Source organism: Prunus persica, chromosome G3 (genome assembly GCF_000346465.2).
Source record: "Prunus persica cultivar Lovell chromosome G3, Prunus_persica_NCBIv2, whole genome shotgun sequence".
In the NCBI taxonomy this organism is placed as follows: domain Eukaryota; kingdom Viridiplantae; phylum Streptophyta; class Magnoliopsida; order Rosales; family Rosaceae; genus Prunus; species Prunus persica.
This window is the reverse complement of record NC_034011.1, coordinates 2,441,508-2,460,490: the sequence shown is the minus strand read 5'-3', so window position 1 is coordinate 2,460,490 and position 18,983 is coordinate 2,441,508. Positions and strand designations below refer to the sequence as shown.

General features: G+C 37.1%; 3 protein-coding genes and 1 long non-coding RNA gene across 4 annotated transcripts; 1 reads left to right on the top strand and 3 right to left on the bottom strand.

Annotated features, from left to right (window-relative positions):
- Positions 3,404 to 5,185, bottom strand: LOC18783178 (GDSL esterase/lipase 2). The gene is made up of 5 exons (XM_007217428.2): positions 4,921 to 5,185; positions 4,662 to 4,783; positions 4,285 to 4,497; positions 3,925 to 4,186; positions 3,404 to 3,833 (listed from the first exon to the last, which is right to left on the bottom strand). The coding sequence occupies exons 1-5, from the start codon at positions 5,183 to 5,185 to the stop codon at positions 3,622 to 3,624; spliced, it is 1,074 nt and encodes a 357-aa protein (XP_007217490.1). The 3' UTR covers positions 3,404 to 3,621.
- Positions 9,627 to 11,566, bottom strand: LOC18781570 (GDSL esterase/lipase 2). Its single transcript, XM_007216469.2, has 5 exons — positions 11,285 to 11,566; positions 11,083 to 11,204; positions 10,567 to 10,797; positions 10,203 to 10,458; positions 9,627 to 10,078 (listed from the first exon to the last, which is right to left on the bottom strand). Exons 1-5 carry the CDS (start codon positions 11,535 to 11,537, stop codon positions 9,846 to 9,848), a joined length of 1,095 nt encoding a protein of 364 aa, XP_007216531.1. The 5' UTR covers positions 11,538 to 11,566; the 3' UTR covers positions 9,627 to 9,845.
- LOC18784493 (GDSL esterase/lipase 2) lies at positions 12,368 to 14,300 on the bottom strand. The gene is made up of 5 exons (XM_007214782.2): positions 14,039 to 14,300; positions 13,816 to 13,937; positions 13,407 to 13,637; positions 13,060 to 13,312; positions 12,368 to 12,949 (listed from the first exon to the last, which is right to left on the bottom strand). The coding sequence occupies exons 1-5, from the start codon at positions 14,298 to 14,300 to the stop codon at positions 12,717 to 12,719; spliced, it is 1,101 nt and encodes a 366-aa protein (XP_007214844.1). The 3' UTR covers positions 12,368 to 12,716.
- On the top strand, positions 16,115 to 18,977 carry LOC109948185. The gene is made up of 3 exons (XR_002270789.1): positions 16,115 to 16,356; positions 16,480 to 16,601; positions 18,769 to 18,977. It is a non-coding gene; the product is annotated as an uncharacterized LOC109948185 (long non-coding RNA).

Here is an 18,983-nt window from a genome sequence, read left to right as displayed (position 1 = left end):
TTCTTTTAGGTAAGTGTAGAAATTAAGGTTTGAGTATTTCAGTCATGGGAGCTCTTTTTTCAGCTTTAGGAGGACTTTGGCAAGTACCCTGTTGTGTAGTTTCACAAGTGCTGCAACTTCTTTCTTGGAAGGGCCTGTGTATCGTGCTTGAATTGCTCTTCTGCTTGGGACAGAAGCAAGAGGTGCCAAGCTTGAAAGTGCAAATTTCCTTCCTCCTTCCCAGTATATGTCCTGACAAAATGCATATGTAGTTACTCATCCAAAAGATCTTTCCGGATTCATAATCCAAAGAACAAAGTGTTGGCGTGACTTGTGGATATTGACTTACTTTCCTTACACACCAAGAATTCCTATTATAATTGTAATTGATTTACTTTAATTCCTGATTTCCTACTGCAAATAGATTTAGGAATTTATTATTTACTTCCCATTCAGGTTTCGTTGTATTATAAATATGACCTCCTACAAGGAGAAGAATACACAGAAAATTCCCACAAACAAATATTCTCTCATAGTTTTAATATTTTAGCATGGTATCAGAGCCTAGTTCGATCTAGGGACCTGTGCTTGTGTTCTTCTTGAAATTTAAGTGCTCTTCTCCCCCCTTGAAGGGGGGGGGGGGGGGGAGGAGGAGTGAAAGGGATATGTTTATTGACCTATCCCAATTACCTTGACATATTTCCATGAAGATGTTGCTTATTTCTTGACTCCGACGACCCCTTCTCTTCAAGGGGAGAGGAAGATTGAAGAGAAGTTGTGTCTGAGTGAATTAGCTAAAGTTTATATGGAAGAATTTATTGTTGCCACTGCCGTGCTCATGGGGTTTCGGTGTTCTGCCTTACCTATTGCCGTGCTCACAGGGTTTCTGTGTTCTGCCTTATCAATTGCTGTGCTCACACAGTTTCTGTGTTCTGCCTTACCTACTGCCGTGCTCACAGGGTTTCTGTGTTCTGCCTTATCTACACCCGTGCTCACAGGGTTTCTGTGTTTTGCTATGTGCCCTATTTTTTAGGGTTTGCTCTTGTATTTCCGCTGTGAACTTTGTTTTAGTTTGTCACTTGTTTCACTCGTGGTTGACTAAAAGATCTTCTCTACAATTGGTGTTTCTCAAGTATGGTGTCCTGTGACTCGCTTGTCAAGTTGGGCCTGCGAAATATCTTTGCCCAACTTGAGGGGGAGTGTTGGCGAGTCCTTATTTCATTAGAATTTTGGTTACTTACCAATTATATTTTGTCCTATTGTAATAGAGATTATTTTATTTAGTGTTATGGGGGTTGATGATTTTTTCAACCCTCATAGAGGTAGCACCACCGACTCATTCTCTCATTCTCCACCAACCATCGTTGAGTTGAGTGCCCAGATGGCTCCGCTCCTATAGATGCAGACTTTTACCCCGAACCTAATCCAGAATCAGGATCCTCTTTTGACGACCCCGACCCCGACTCTGACTATGACGACAACGACCCCGACCCTGACTCCGAAGACGACCCCGACCCCGACTCCGAAGACGACCTCGACCCCGACCCCGACCCCAACTCCGAAGACGACCCCGACCCCCACTCTGATGATGACCCCAACCCCGAATTTGGCTCTGATTTAGACCCTGATCCCGATTTCAACTCTGACTCCGGCCTCGACTCAGGCTCATATTCCGATCCCAATTCCTACTCAACTGTATCATATGCATCTTCCGCTGCACAGATTATGACTTCTCGACTAACGACCCCGACACATGGACCAGATTGCGCATTTTGTGAAATCCGAGGATCCATTGGCGGATATTTTGACAAATGCGATTTTCAGTAAAGCATTCCACAATTCACTAGATCAGTTGGGCATTGGCGACATCTATGCACCAACGTGAGGGGGAGTGTTGGCGTGACTTGTGGATATTGACTTACTTTCCTTACACACCAAGAATTCCTATTATAATTGTAATTGATTTACTTTAATTCCTGATTTCCTACTGCAAATAGATTTAGGAATTTTTTATTTACTTCACATTCAGGTTTCGTTGTATTATAAATATGACCTCCTACAAGGAGAAGAATACACAAAAAATTCCCACAAACAAATATTCTCTCATAGTTTTAATATTTTAGCACAAAGTTGTACATGAACTGTAACAAATCATCGGAAAAAGAAGAAATTAGTATTAAAAAATTTCATGCGTTATGTATGTGTGAAAAAGAAGACAAGTTTACTTTGAGTCACAACGCGATTCAATAATATCAACTGCTTGTTGGAATTTGATTGAAATACATGAACTTGAGCCCCACATTAGAAAAGAAGAGAAAGTACCTACTCCTTAGTAAGCTTATGGTTAAGGTTCGAGGCTTGAGAAAGGTTTTGGAACAATTTCGGAAGCTTGGGTTTTTGGTTCGAGACTTGGATTCACGTAATTGCATATATTTAAAGAAGTTGGCCAAAAAATAAAAGTAAAGAAACTAATTTTATATGTTTAAAAAATTTATAATTTTAAAATAAAATTAAAAAAAACTCTCCCGACGAAATTTCCTAGCCGACAAAATGTCGTCGGTAGATGTCTAATTGGGAAAATTTCGCCAGGATAGACCTGTGCCGATGAAACTTCGTGGCAAAAGATTTAAAAAAATAAAAAAATATAAGTTTAGTATCTTTAGGTCCAACAAATTTTTATTTTAAAATTTCTTTTTAGTAAATAAATAATATCTTAGCCTTATTTAATTATTTTCATTTGTAATTATGTTTTAATTTATTATTTTTGTAGTGAATAATTAAATATTTTAATTAACTACATAATTTATATTACTTAATAAACAGTAATTATTATTTTTAATTTTTTTATTTAATAAAATATTTAAATACTAGTTATTCACTAAGTAAATAGTAATTAAAACATAACTACTTAATAAAGTAATTAGAAAAGAGAAATGAAAATTATGCTATTCAAAGGGTATAGCCGAGCGGCTATACGTTTGAAATATTCTATTTATAGAGTATAGCCGCGGGGCTATACTTTTATATTATTCTATTTAAAGACTATAGCCGCCCGGTGGTACGGTTAAAATCTATAGTATAGCCGATCGGCTATACTGCTAAAATATTCTATTTATAGAGTATAGCCGCTGCTATACTCTATTATACGCTTAAAATATCCTTTTTAGAATTTTCTTTTTTATTAATTAAATAATATCTTAGCCTTATTTACTTACTTTCATTTGTAATTATGTTTTAATTATTATTTCTTTAGTGAATAATTAAATATTTTAATAATCTTCATACATTATATTACTTAATAAATGGTAATTATTATTTTTATGTTGATTGGCCCCATATATATATGATGGCATCCTTATTTTCATAATTTATCCTTCCTTTCTGAACACAAACAAATAGTTTAACAAACCTAAAATAATAACCATTTGTCAAAACAAGACAATAACTCTAACAATTTGCTTACCGGCTTTATTAGTATTTATTCTTCATGTCTTACAGGCTTTATTAATTTCGGAAAAAGCAAAAACATCTCTGAGAAAGTTACGAATACTTAAATAACGGGTAACATATCAAACTTTTAATTTATTTCGAAACAGAAATTGGGTCTGCAATTGCTTATGAAAGTATCGAGCCACATTTTGTCTAAACTTCAAATAGCTCCTTCAAGTTATTGCTCCACCATAACTTGGACAATTGCTTGTTAACCCTTTCAGTTGGATGGGCACAGTCAAAGAAGACGAACTCAGTAGCATTGTCACATAACAGATACTCAGTCACACTTCTCTTCCCTCCACAGGAATAAATTCCTCTGTATGCACCAGAGCCACAGCACGCCATCTTTCCTTCCTTGAAACCTTTACAACACAATAAAAACAAAAGGAACATTAAAAAGAGACTATAACTCAGAGGAGAGAGAAGGTGCCATCATGCCATGGCTATGCATACCATATTTTAATGGATGATTAATTCTTTCCTTTAGGTAAGTGTAGAGATTAAGCTTTGAGTATTTAAATCCTTGGAGCTCTTTTTTCAACTTTAGGAGGACTTTAGCAAGTACTCTATTGTGTAGTTTCACAAGTGCTGCAACTTCTTTCCTGGAAGGGCCTGCGGTGGATCCTGCTGGTTGAGTTGTTCTCATGAGTGGCATAGAAGCGAAAGGTGCCAAGCTTGAAAGTGCAAATTTCCTTCCTCCTTTCTGGTATATATCCTGACAAAATGTATATCAAGTTACTCATCCAAAAGATCTTTCCGGATTCATAATTTTGGATGAAGTTACTTATCCAAAATAAAAGTTATGATTATTACTTCTATCCAACTTGTCAGGTTGCCAATAACCCAGTCAACATATTCTTCATGGCTGGTATTGGTTGCTAATGGGGAAACATAATCATTGTTTCCAATGTTGATTATGTAGACAGCTTCGGATACCAATGTGTAGGCTTCTGCATGACCTAGTTTCTGTCTCAACTGCTTCTCCACCTTCTTGAATTGACTCATTTGAGTTTTAAGGTCCATCACCTGAAAGAAAAAAAAAAAAAAAAAAAAAAAAGAGATCACACAAACAAGTCTTGCTAATGGACAAGCACACGAATTACTCACACGATGAAAATACATATTCAGATGCTGCAACTGTAACTAAACGTCTTAATAATGGAAAATATATGATAAGCCAGAACATATACAGATCCTTGATAGGTTTCAACTAGAGCACCAGCTCCACCAGAAGCAAAGTTCACCCCATAAGTATAGTCGTTGAGCCCTGGTTGTAAATATACTGGTATAAATGGCAACTTAGCATACTCAGCTGCAACATGAATGTAATGTGTTTGTATTATCAGTGGCTTTGAGTTAGCACTAAATTAAGTTGTTTCAACTTTCAAGAAATGACTGAAACAAGTGTGATGTTGAAAATAACAATAGAACTCCCAGAATTATTCTTACCAATGAAATCTGGGATAGTACGCCCATCAGAAAATCTACCAGTTGGGTACCTGAAGAATGTTTCGCCATATGGAAACCAACTTGCCTGGAAATCAGTGGTAGTGTTTATGTAGTTATTATTTCCGGCATCATATAGTGAATCACCAAAGACGAACAGGGCTGCACGTTTTTTCTGAAGCCCAGAATGGCCATTGCAGCAGCTGCTTTGAATAACAAGGCCTGCACAGAAAGCCAAGATATAGATTTGAAACCTGATAGCTGCCATTCTAGCTCGTAGTTCTGTTATGCTTTGTATTGTATCATGTTTAGCTTTATAGATGGCTGAAACTTTATTGCACATATTGGGCTTAGTCAGAACAGCTGTGACCCTGGAATTTAGTAGAAACCCTAGCTAAAAAATAGATTGTGTTAAAGTTTCTTGTCCATACACGAATGGCAATAGAATAGATTCTCAACCAATACGTCAATCAAAAATACTAAAATATAGTAGAAACCCTTGCTAAAAAATAAAAGACATACTAATCACGCTTTACATTATTGCAGTTGCCGAACCCATGGCTCATAAACTATGAAATAAAACTTCCCCTAGGGGTTGAAGATGCCCCTGCCGCTCGCCTTTTTCTCAACCTTTTTAATACATATAGTATAAAATCCTTGGTGTCTAGGATTATTTTTGGTGACTGGGGTTGGATATGAGGTAAAATTGGATTGGATTAATTGGATTACAATTGACTGGAAATGATAACACTAATCAAATGATGTGTTTGGTACTACACATGATTAAAGGGTTGGATAATTGAAATGTGCTATTACATGGCTTAGAAGGATTAGATATAATCCAATCCAACTTAATCCCAACATTTTGTTAGGATTCATAATCCTACTAAGTACATTTGGCCCTAGTAGGATTAGACATATTCCAATCCATATTTTTTTTTTTTGGTTACTTTGGAAGAAAGAAACACCACTGGGGTTCTATCTTGAGTACCATAGGGGGAGGGGGAATCCATCACCACTGTGGTGGGAACCCATTGGCAATCTATGTTGTTTTTAGGCCACCAAACATTTGACTAGAGAGTTCTCCTATTCATCATTTGCCACCAATGAGGAAAAAGGCAGGTACCCTGCAAGAAAATACTCTGACTCTTAAGTCAATGTTTGTTCACATCTTAAGGGACACAAAACCATATAATTCTAGGAGGCATACAAGCCCATTCACTATATATGTTGTAACATCCCACATCGACCAACCGGGAATGAGTGATGTGCTTTATATGTACATACCCGCCTCCATCTAGCATGAGGCCTTTTGGAAGCTCATTGGTTTTGGAGTCATGAGAACTCCAAAGTTAAGCGAGTTGGGGCTAGAGCAATCCCAAGATGGGTTGACCTACTGGGAAGTTGCTCGCGAGTTCTCAAAAACAAAACCATGAGAGCAGAGAGGGGGGCCAAAGGAGACAACATCATGCTACGGCAGATCCGATCCCGCGATGTGACAATTTGGTATCAAAGCCACTATGTAATGTGGTGCGAGTGTGCCAATGAGGACGTCGGGCCCCTAAGGGGGTTCGATTGTAACATCCCACATCAACCAACGGAGAAATGGTGATGTGCCTTATATGTACATGCCCGCCTCCATCTAGCACGAGACCTTTTGGGAGCTCATTGACTTCGGAGTCATTGGAACTCCAAAGTTAAGCGAGTTGGAGCTAGAGCAATCCCAATATGGGTGACCCACTGGGAAGTTACTCGTGAGTTCCCATAAACAAAACTATGAGGGCAGAGAATGGGGCCTAAAGCATTCTTATTTAGCTCTCTATGTAACACCCCGACTCCAAATTTAACCCGTTATTTAAATTATTTAAGTAAAATTACAAATTTACCCTTAGGATAGGGATATTTTGGTCATTTTCTTACCTAGAGAGAGTTTGGGGCAGTGACTAGTATTTTTGGATAGGTTGTACTGAGATGAGTTCGTAGACACATAGTGGGCTCGAATCGAAGTTGTAACGAGAGAGATATGGTCAAAAGAAACCCAGTGGCACAATCGTAATTATTTCAAAATGGAATTTTTATAAAAAAATCAGATTTCTCTCTCTCTCTCTCTCTCTCTCTCTCTCTCTCTCTCTCTCTCTCTCTCTCTCTCTCTCTCTCTCTCTCTCCTCGAATCTCCAGCCACCGGCAGCGGCTGCGGACAAGACCGATGCCAAAAAGGATCTGCTTGGCCTCGGCGTCACGACCCAGCCCCTCGCCTGAACATCCCCCCGCCCGCTCCAGCCGCCAGAAAAATGAGATTTTTTGCTTGATTTTGCTTGGCAATCAAGGTATGGAAATTCATCCATTCTTCATGCTCTAGCTGCTTGTTGTGTAGGATTCGATTGATTCTTAGCGTAGGTAATTCGATTTTCGAATTGAAATTCGGTCGATTTTGGGATTGCGATTCCGTCCACTTTCGGTCAGTTTTTGGGGTAGGTCCAAGAACAAAAATGGCTCCAAATAGGGTGTTATGCCTAGGGTAGGAGTTTGGAGCCGTGGTTTTGAGATTTTCCGGTGATGCATAATCGCTCTGGGCACCCAGCGCTGCCGGCGGGTGTAGCGGCGCGTGGGCGGGGGTAGTGAAGTTGCACTGTGTCTCGATGAGATCCTTAGGCTATCATGAGTGCGTAGGATTTTGCAGATCTCAATTCGGACATCGTTTGACTATCGAACGGATATCGCCTATTGCATGTCATTCGGGTTCTATAGGTTAGGACCGTTGGATGGTCTCAAATTTAATATATGTTAATCTAAGTATTTCTAAGATCATGTAGGAATTCAAGGATTGTGAATCGGAGCCCCAAATGTTCCGATTTAATAATTTAAAGTTTATGTTTTATAATAACTGTCAGATCGTGCGATCGTGAGCGATCTGACCGTCCGATCTGGACCAAACTTGCAGGACGAGTGTCCTATCCCTCGTAGAACCCATAGGAACTTTCGGATCGGAATTTGGAGGTCGTGGGTCCCATGGGCCCGTTCGACCAGGGTTAGGGTAGTTTGACCCTTGGTTGACCGTGAGTCTCCCGGAGTAATCTCACCTTCCCAGGGGAATTATCGGGTGCTAGACTATTGTTGAGGTTTACACAATATTAGAAGTAAATTATATATTTATATACGTTTGTAAAAGTATAAAAGGTGTCTAGAATGTCAGTTTGAAGTGTTATACGTACTATCATAGGTACTTCCCTGGATTTTGGTTACACTACAAGTACCACCCTGTGAAAGTTAGGTCCCACGTGGAGTAGATTATCTAGTGTGTAGACAGACCCCATACGTGGCGTTGGTTGTACCGGCGTATGGGGAGATCTTGTGATAGTATGTTGGGGTCGCACGTGGCGTAGGTTATCCGGCGTGTCGACAGATCTCATACGTGGCGTTGGTTGTACCGGTGTATGGGGAGATATTGTGATATGATGTTCAGGTCTCGCGTGGCGTAGGTTATCCGGCGTTAAGACAAGCCCCATACGTGACGTTGGTTGTATCGGCATATGGGAAAATATTATGATAGTATGGTATGGTCGCACGTGGCGTAGGTTATCCGACGTGTTGACAGGCCCCATACGTAGCGTTGGTTGTACCAGCGTATGGGGAGATATTGTGATAGTATAGTATGGTCGCACGTGGCGTAGGTTATCCGGCGTGTTGAGACAGGCCCCTACGTGGCGTTGGTTGTACTGGCGTATGAGGAGATATTGTGATAGTATTGTATGGTCGCACGTGGCGTAGGTTATCCGGCGTGTTGACAGGCCTCATACGTGGCGTTGGTAGTACCGGCGATTATGTGAAATACAGAGAAATGAAATAAGATATTGCTTATGTGTGGAATTGGGTTTTAAGGAAGAACTACGTGTGGTTTGATCCCTCAGGGAGGGTACGTAGGCAGCCTAAGGTTATTAGGTGCAGCCGCGGACATAGATGTGATTGTGTTAGGAGGTTAAAACCTCGTATGTTGAAATTGAAAAAGTTAGATGATGTATGTTGAGATTTAGTAGTCGTAATTTATATTTGAATTTATCGGTTGCCTTGTTTAAGGCATGAATTGATTTGCTAACATGCTTGGTAGTTGAGAATTATTGGAAGGCCGAAGGCCGTTTATGTGAATTGCATGAAATTATATTGTGCATGCTGCCAGTTGTGGATATTAAATGTATTTTTATGCAAGTTGTAATTTTGGGAAATGTTCAATTTACAGGGGAGACTCTGTCGAAATTTCGGCAGAAAGTCTCGTACCCTTATTCCATTTTGGAAAAAAGGGTATAACTTTAGAAGTGGGCCCGACATCGGGGTGATGTCGGGAATTTTCACAGGATTCACCTCGGGCTTTGGAAAATTCGGGGTGGGTCCTTTCACTCTCTGTATTGCATCTCCGCTAAAAAATTTCTGCATCTGCCAGTGTATGTGATGACATCCTTTTTCATAATTTCTCCCTCCGTTCTAAACACACATGGCTAATAAACTATGACATAATGACATCCCGGTTTCTGGTTGAACATGGCTAATAAAATACTGTCATGATCCACAAACAGCCTGGTTGAGCAAACCTAAAATAATAACCATTTGGCAAAACAAGACAATAAATACTAATCAGGTTTACAATCTTGCAGTTAATATGATATCAACCTGGTTCAACATTGTCAGAACCCATGAAGTTGACAGTATACAAGTGAAAATGCTCAAATATATATATCTTCATTCAAGGGTATAAATTTTTTGTGTGGAAATTATTCCTTATTTTCAATACTCACAAAAGGTACACTTTAACATTCTTATTATAACTCTCACAAAAATTTAAGATCAAAGAGAAAAAAAATCCGTGGCTTGGATCAAAAAGTACAAATTTATATTGGGCATCAGATCATCTGTGCATTTACAATAATCTTACTTAGCTAAGTTTCAAATAGTGCTTTCAGATTGTAAGGCGCGGTGATGGAATTTCCACTCCATATTTGCTTGGCAAACTGTTCGTAGACCCTGTCGGTTGGATGAGCAGAGTCATAGAAGACATATTCACTAACATTCTTGCATAAATTATACTCTTTGGCAATCCTCTTTCCTCCACAGTTATAAATTCCTCCATATACACCACTTCCACAGCATGCCGCCTCCCCTTCCACGAAACCTTACAATTTTCCAACAATTTATCACAAAACAAAAACATAGTTGCTTTAGTATAATGATATCAAAACCATGTATAATTAATAAGATCATTAAGAAAACAAAGCATATATAGATGGAATTAATACCATATTTAGATGGGTGGTTCATTCTCTGTGTCAAAAATTCGTTAAAATCGGAGATTGAGTATCTGAATCCCTTGAGTTTCTTCTCCAGCTTCTGTAGGGCTTTGGCAAGTGCTTTGTTGTGTAGTTTCACAAATGGTGTAAACTCATCAAAGCAAGCACCTTTTTTTTCCGTTTTAAGTGCTCTTGCGTATGGAAGACAAGCAATAGGCCAGAGGTTAAGCAACGCAAAATTTCTTCCTCCTTTCTTATAGATTCCCTAACACAAGACATCGAAACTAATGTTAATTAGTAATTAATATGCATAAAAAGGATTTTATTTATTTATTTTTTTGGGGGGGTGTCTTTTCAAGGACTAAGAATTTACTTTGACCACTGAAGTTATGTTGCCTATCACCAGGTCCACATATTCCTGATGAGAGTAGGATCCAAGCACACTTGGGTCCGTGTCGAACGGGAAAATGTAATCGTTGCTTCCAATACTAAAAAAGTAAACAGCTCTTGATAGCAGAGATTTGGCTTCTTCATTGCCCAGTTTCTTCCTCAAGGACTTCCTAACGATCTTGAAATTTGACAGTTGAGAAGGAAGGCCTATCACCTGAAACAAGGTTGGTTCAAAGTGATTATTTACATCATAGAGAGAAATAGTTGATGTAAACCTAATAAGTAACCATTTTCGTATGGACAGGAGATCATAATTTTCAAGAAGTCAGTACGACACATTAGCGAATCGCATTATGTGCTCGGTAGACTTATGTGTCAATTAGCAATACCGTGAACCCTAAATATTAAACTCAAATCGCTCAACTAACCCAGAAAACCTGTCTTTTCGACAACTTTAACTTAAGATGCACCCAGGTTCTTGCAAAAACACTTCACATACCGCGCCTTGGCGAGTTTCAACCATAGCACCAGCTCCAGCAGATGCAAAGTTGATACCATATGAAAATTCATGATTGTCGGGCTGTAGATATGGTGGAATCAATGGCAACTTCGCATACTCAGCTGCAATGCAACAATAAATTTGTCTAGTAATATTTCAGATATGTATATAAAAAAACACTCATATCAAATTTTCTACGTACCAATAAAATCTGGAACTTGACGACCATCAGAAAATCTCCCAGTTGGGTACTTAAAGAAAGTTTCACCATATGGCGAATAATTTGCCTGCCAACTAGTATTAAAGTAGTTATTATTTCCAACCTCAAAGACAGAATCCCCAAATACGAAAAGGGGTGCATGTGTTTTTGGCAACCCAGAATGGCCATGGCTTTGGGTTGTGATAATGAGAAGGCTTGTACACAAGGCAAAGACAAAGACTTGGATATTTGCCATTTCTATCTATTAGATTAGATGCATCTTCACCTCATCTAGCTTCAGTTGATATTTATAGGGGCATCTCAAGGCAGAGCATAAAATAAAATTTGCCGCCCAAAACAAGTAAACAACTACTATATCTCCCGTTTAAAAAAATTTAAAGGATCAAAATGTGCATAAATCGTCGTTTTCTGTAAGGAATAATAATATACGAAAAGCAAACGAATATTTTACATTATGATCACAACTTCTGATGTCCAAAATGATAAGTCCATATAAATACTAATTAATCAGGTTTACAATAACGACCTGCTGGAACACATGGCTAATTAAATACTGTGATGAGATCCACAGCCACGTTGTTGAGAGAACCAAAAATAAAAAATAAAAAAATAAAAAAGGCTAATAAACTATGGAATTAAAATCCTATACTTTCAAGCTTGTTGCTTCCATCAAAAAGAATCCTCCACCTCTGTCAAAAGATCTCGATTGGATTTGATGTGGGAAGTGCAAGGACTAATTAATGCTATTTTGGGATTGATTACAATTATTCAGATTTGATTCAAAGAACTTTTCTTTTTCATTGCATTCTATGTGTTTGTATTTAGCTTATGTCCTTCATTCTTTTAAAATTGAAGATATATATAGCAGATGTGGTCTCGTGGGGTAATGCCAGTGGCCAGTGCAGTGAGCCAACCATTTTGCACTTAAGTTCGAATCTCTCAAATTAATTTAGAGTAGTTTAGACAATTATTTGTGTTAAATTCTGCGTTATTGCATAGAGTTGAGGTGCACTTGATACGCATGGAAAAAAAAAATTTGTACCAAAGATCAATAACACAATGACAAGTAAAAAAGTTATCCCACATATTATTGCATTATTAGCTAGAGATAATAATTTGCTATCTCCAGAATCTCTCCTAAACCAAAAGCATGGTGCCCATCTAGATATGTCGCAAAGACGCTCACAGGTGACAGGCCCATCCATAAGGCTCTGCACCTTTTGAGACAAAGTTAACAAAACGTTACCATATGAAATAATGTTTATTTGTTGGCTCTCCTTCCACCACCATACAATTATAATATTCAATACAAAGGCTGCATCTTATTTTGAGACAAAGCTTGACATATGAGTTGTTGTCTCTCTTTCAAAAAGTACAAATTATTTGCTAATTGACCATCGGATCATCCCCTCAGCTAATTTTCAAATAGTGCTTTCAGATTGTAAGGCGCAGTGATGGAATTTCCACTCCATATTTTCTTGGCAAACTGTTCATAGACCCTCTCGGTTGGATGAGAAGAATCAAAGAAGACATATTCACTAACATTCTTGCATAAATTATACTTTTTTGAAATCTTCATTCCTCCACAGTTAAAAATTCCTCCATATGGACCACTTCCACAGCATGCCACCTTTCCTTCCACGAAACCTTACAATTTTCCAAAAATTTTATCACAAAACAAAAACATGGTCGCTTAAATAAATAGTAATTAACATAATTAATGACATCAAAACCATGTATAACGAAGGAATTAATACCATATTTAGAAGGGTTGTTCATTCTTTTTGTCAGAAACTCATTAGAACTGATGAATGAGTATCTGAATCCCTCGAGTTTCTTCTCCAGCTTTTGTAGGGCATTGGCAAGTCCTTTGTTGTGTAGTGTCACGTATGGTGTAATTGTGTCAAAGCAAGCACCTTTTTTTTGAAGTGTTCCTCTTCCGTATGGAAGACAAGCCATAGGCCAGAGGTCAAGCAACGCAAAATTTCTTCCTCCTCTTTTATAGATTCCCTAAAACAAGACATCGAAATTAATAATGTTTATTAGTAATATGCATAAAAGGATTTTCTTTTCATTTTTTTTTGAAGTGCTAAGATTTCATTACTTCGACCACTGCAGTCATGTTGCCTATCACCAGGTCTACATATTCCTGTTGAGAGTAGGATCCGAGCACAGTTGGGTCTGTGTCGAATGCGAAAAGGTAATCGTTGCTTCCAGTATTAAAAAAGTAAACAGCTCTTGATAGCAGAGATTTGGCTTTTTCATCGCCTAGTTTTTTCCTCAACGACTTCCTGACGATCTTGAAATTTGACAGTTGAGTTTTAAGGCTTATCACCTGAAACAAGGTTCAAAGCGATGATTTCCATCTAAAAGAGAAGTAGTTGATGTATTTTATATGAAAAATAGTAAGTAACCATTTCCATATGGACAGGAGATCATATAGTTTTCAAGAAGTTGGTTAGTGAATCACATTATGTCAATAGTCGTAACCGTGAAACAAATATGTCACATACCGATCCTTGGCGAGTTCCATCCAAAGCACCAGATCCTGCAGATGCAAAGTTGACACCATATGAAAGATCATGCAAATCGGGCTGTAGATATGGTGGAATCAGTGGCAACTTTGCATACTGAGCTGCAACAATATAAAGTAATGTCTAGTCATATTTCATATATATATCTTTATATATCTTTATAAAAATATAAATTTAAAAAATAAAAAGATTCATATCTTACCAATAAAATCTGGAACTTGACGACCATCAGAAAATCTCCCAGTTGGGTACTTAAAGTAGGTTTCACCATATGGCTTATAATTTGCCCGGGCTGTAGTGTTAAAGTAGTTATTATTTCCAGCCTCAAAGACTGAATCCCCAAGTATGAAAAGAGGTGCATGTCTTTTTGGCAACCCAGAATGGCCATGGCTTTGGGTTGTGATAATGAGAAGGCTTGAACACAAGGCAAAGACCAAGATTTGGATATACCTTATATTTGCCATATCTGTCTATTAACTAATTGCATCTTCACCTCATCTAGCTTCACTTCATATTTATAGGGGCACCTGAATTAAAAATTAAATCCAAAACAAGTTAAAAATTAAAACGATCATTGTCTGTAAATCAAAAACAATAATTAAGAACATCATCGTTTTTTCGTAAGGAATAATAATAATAATAATAATAATAATAATATGCATAAAGCTGACAAACAAATATTTTACATTATCACATCATCACATCATCAATATATTTTTTACACAATTTCGAAAATGATAACTCTTGTGGTATGTTTGGATAAGGGAAATAAATTTGGAATTTTGATAAAAGTCAAAAATTGCACAAAGGAGGTATAGCTCATCTTCCTAAATAGACTTAGGATTTGTTGAGCTTGCTCTAGTATTTATTTGTAAGAATCTTTTTGCTTAGTGGATTGCCTAGTCTATTGATGACTCCCAATTTTTCCCAATGGTGGGTTTTTGGGTGAACAATTTATGGTTTGCATCTCTGTAATTTTCTAGGTTTATATTCTTGACAGTTGACTAGTCATCGCATAATGTTCATGTATTTCTGGGTTTGTGTTCTTGCGGTTGACTAGTCATCATTTTCTGTTGTTTGGTGTTTACTTAATTATGAAGCCTTCACACATTTTCACCATAGCTGTTGCTAGCACAAAGGATGCATAGATTGACGGGTCCTTCTGAGTGCTTAGGTTGTCACTAGTAATTCTCTTGGCTTGCAGGTACATATTAATATGCCCTGTGTATGTTCTTGTTTGTGGTGATTCATGTCTGACAGTTGACTAGTCATAAGTATATTTGGTCAAGGATTAAAGTGTGTGAAGATCACTTTGTCTACTTGAACATGGGCGGAACTAGGTATAGGTAGCTTTTTTATCAAATTAAAATATATTACATATATTTTAATGTTATTCATCCTATAAAAACTTAGTAGCCCACTCAAATGTAGTTTTGTAACCCATTGTCTACTCAATTTTTGTAGGCATATAATCATATTATATTTAATTTGTTTGCTCAATTAATAAAATAATCTCTTAATAAACACATGATTTTAACTCTCAACCTTTTACTATTTTATCCCAATCTGTACTTTAATATATTTCTAGAAAAACTATAGAAACAGTAAGTACCCAAACAAAAATTGGTCCTTAGATTTTAAGCTATAACAACTTTAGCTAATACTATTCAGCTCTTGAAACACGTGACTATAGTTAAACATTGTAATAAGAACCACATGGGGCTAATCATGTTTACGCTATTGCAGGTGCAAAACACATGGCTAATAAACTATGAAATTAAAATCCTACTTTTAAGCTTGAGGCCCCATTAAACATAATACTCGCACAGGCTGTCAAAATATCTCATTGGAGTTTGTAGAAGGGTAAAGAAGAGAGAAGATTTGGCTGAATTCCTCAATGATTTGATTTATGTATGAAATACATTATATACAGGATGTAACTATAGGAAGTTTTACATACGGTTAGAGAATAATCCTAGTAGCAGTCAACTATTACAAAAGAGGAAAGTACATCCGCTCAAAAAAAAAAAAAAAAAAAAAGGAGAGGAAAGTTCATGATTTTATTTAAGAAAAATTAGGTATTAGACATAAGTAACTTTACTAATTAGTATTTGAGATATTGGGTATTTTTGTTTGGGTTTTAATACCTAAGAAAGAATTGTTATTTTGGATTAGGCCGAAGAGAAGGCCCAAATTCGTTGGCCTGTCTAAATTACAAAGTTAAAATACAATTTTACCCTTTTTGTTTAAAAACCTGACCAAAATTAGATCTCTTTCATCAATCTCTCTCTGCTGGAAGTTGAGGTTAACCTCACGAGAGTTTAGGTCATCGACCTCGCCGACTCCACAGCCTCCTCATCTCTCTTTGGCCTCTCTTTGCAGGAGATCAAGATAAACAAGATGGTTGTAGGCAGAGTTTTTGTTCCTAACAAGACGTTGGTCTCCTCTCCCAAGTTTCCAACAGGTTGTTTTCCTCTCCCAAGTTCCCAACAAACAAGAAGGCGTGCTCTCCTCTCCCAGGTAACCAAGGTTCAACATTCCTTTTCCCAAATTGATTATTCTCTTCTTTGCCAAATTGATTATTTTTTTTCTTTGCCCAAATTGTTTCTTCGCTCTTTACAACTTATTCTTTCCTTTGCCAAGGTCAAAATGTGTGCTCTCTCTGATCCTCTCCACTCCACGCCACACCATCTCTCTCATATTACAAAGTACTTGGAATTTCAAGCCATGAAATGATTGCAAGAAGAAATAAAGCAAATCAGAAGGTGAATCCCTAATTTGTCAATGCTTTCCATATATAATTTATTTTTAGTAGAAATTTTCATATATTATTTTTGTACTTATTTTACTAGAATTTTTTGCTAGTTGATGATTGTATTTTCTTAAGTTCTTGATTGCTGCTTGTTGATGATTGTACCTGCTTTATTATTTTTTTTATCTTCTATTTTCTTTTGTATGCAACGTAGATGTAAGTGATGCCACTAAGGATGATTTTTATTTAATTTATGGATTTTAAAATTTAAAAAATTTAAAATTTGTTATTTTACTTGTACATATAAGGTCTCATCAGTTTTCTTTGCACATACGAGAACTTTTGATTTTTCTAGAAATTGCAGTATATTTTTCGATCTTCTTCTTCTATTGCATTATTCAAATTTTGATGTGAAGCTCAATTTTTCTGCTGCTGAGGTATTTTTTTGAAGTTAATGAAAATTATGCAATTGTTTCATTAGTGGATATTCCTTTGCAACTGTCATTCAATGCTTGTTTTCATGAAGTTTTTGGGTTGTTGTTTTGTTAGTGTTGTAGTAGATTGATCAGAAATTGCAGGGCAGTTTCCTGTTCCATATTTCTATTTTAGAATAATTTTTGCAAGTCTATGGGAATATTATGATTGTTCATCGACTTAAATGTGCTTTGAAATGAGTTTTAGTACTTTAATTATGGCTTTGCCATTTGGTTTCTATGCAAACATGGGCAGATGTTTTGTCATAAAATGCATTATAGTTCCGTTGTTGCAATTTTTGATAAGAAACTGCAGTGCAGTTTCCTGTTCCATATTTCGATTTTAGAATAATTTTTCCAAGTCTATGGGAATATTACAACTGCTCATCTACTTATATGTGTTTTGAAATTAGTTTTAGTACTTTGATCATGGCTTTGCCTTTTGGTTTCTTTTCACTTTTGGGCATATTTTTTTCATAAACTGCATTGAAGTTTCTGTTTGTTGCATTTTTTTATTACATGCTAGATGTTTACTGCTATTTGACACCTTCATTTATCTATGGGTTTCACCAGTGATTCTTTACTGGTTTACAGAATTTTGATGCCTGGGTTTTGACTAGTAACTACTTTACATTTTCATGATATCTTTTATTTGTGACTTTTTTATGCTTGGTAGAGATACATTGGAGGTTTTGCCCCGTAATCCATAGGTTGTTGGTTATTGAGTTGTTAAGCTAGTGTTGATTTGATTCCCTTCTCTTTGTACTTGTGGAGTTTGCTATCTAAATTATTTAGTTTGCAGCAATGCATATTTCAATTTTGTTTTGTTTCTAGCTATATTTTCAATTTCGACCTGGAAACTTGAGATCATATTGCGGTTCTTAGGATAGAGATGCTTGTTGTTTATGACATCACTGTCATATGATAGTTTGCAATACCATTTAAGCTTTAGTTCAGTAAAATTTTATACAAGTTCTGCATTATAGTTTTGCACAAACTACATTGCAGTTTCAGAAACTGCATTGCAGTTTTGGAATATGCATTGCAGTTTTGGAAACTGCATTGCAGTTTTTGTAATTACAATTGGATTTTTGCTCTTTACTTGGCCTTCAATCTCACCAATTTGAAGAGTAGAGGCTACCCAGATGAGGAATTGGGTGGGCAAGAGAAGAGTAGAATTACTCAAGAGCAAGAGAACTCAAAATTGGACTTTTGGAAACTGCATTGCAGTTTTCATTTAATTACAATTGGATTTTTGCTCTTTCCTTGATCTTCAACCTCACCAATTTAAAGAGTAGAAGCTACCTAGATGAGGAATTAGGTGGGCAAGAGAAGAGTAGAACTACCTAAGAGCAAGAGAACTCAAAATTGGACTTTTGGAAACCGGAAACTGCATTGCAGTTTTCATTTAATTACAATTGTTTTTGTAGCTGTTTTCGTTTTTGTTTTTGTTTTTTTTAACATAATTGATATCTACATTATATTTTTGTTGCAGTTTCTGTTTTTATTTGCAGTTTTTGTGTGAATAAGTGTTGAAATGCTTTATATTTATATTTATTTTTAATAAACCATTGATTGTTTATATAAATATTGTATAATTGAATAAATATTACAAAATCAAGTTTGGTGTAGTGGTTTGTGAGTGAGCCTTCCTCCTTTGAGGGTCAAGGTTCGAGTCCATTCAATGACACAATCTTTTTTTTAAAGGTGAATAAAGGGCAACGGAGTTGGTCATCTACAGACGGTGGCAGGCGATGGCGGCCAACGGTGGTGGTGGCAGGTGGCCAGCGGCGGGAGTCCGACGGTGGTGGTCGGCGACGGGCGATGACGGCCAACGGTGGTGGTGGCAGGTGGCCGGCAGCGGAAGTCCGGCGGTGGTGGCCGGCGGAGGGATTCCGGCAGTGGTGGCCGGCGGCGAGATA

What these genes read in the sequence shown, in the direction of transcription:
- LOC18783178 (XM_007217428.2), bottom strand. Translation starts at nt 5,185, where the DNA reads ATGGCAGCTATCAGGTTTCAAATCTATATCTTGGCTTTCTGTGCAGGC. An exon ending in TACTATCCCAGATTTCATTG is followed by an intron (nt 4,784 to 4,920) that starts GTAAGAATAATT and finishes TTCATGTTGCAG; the next exon opens with CTGAGTATGCTAAGTTGCCA. An exon ending in ACCTGACAAGTTGGATAGAA is followed by an intron (nt 4,187 to 4,284) that starts GTAATAATCATA and finishes ACATTTTGTCAG; the next exon opens with GATATATACCAGAAAGGAGG.
- LOC18781570 (XM_007216469.2), bottom strand. Translation starts at nt 11,537, where the DNA reads ATGGCAAATATCCAAGTCTTTGTCTTTGCCTTGTGTACAAGCCTTCTC. An exon ending in TCAAGTTCCAGATTTTATTG is followed by an intron (nt 11,205 to 11,284) that starts GTACGTAGAAAA and finishes GTTGCATTGCAG; the next exon opens with CTGAGTATGCGAAGTTGCCA. An exon ending in TTGAAACTCGCCAAGGCGCG is followed by an intron (nt 10,798 to 11,082) that starts GTATGTGAAGTG and finishes ACCTTGTTTCAG; the next exon opens with GTGATAGGCCTTCCTTCTCA.
- LOC18784493 (XM_007214782.2), bottom strand. Translation starts at nt 14,300, where the DNA reads ATGGCAAATATAAGGTATATCCAAATCTTGGTCTTTGCCTTGTGTTCA. An exon ending in TCAAGTTCCAGATTTTATTG is followed by an intron (nt 13,938 to 14,038) that starts GTAAGATATGAA and finishes ATATTGTTGCAG; the next exon opens with CTCAGTATGCAAAGTTGCCA. An exon ending in ACATGACTGCAGTGGTCGAA is followed by an intron (nt 13,313 to 13,406) that starts GTAATGAAATCT and finishes GTCTTGTTTTAG; the next exon opens with GGAATCTATAAAAGAGGAGG.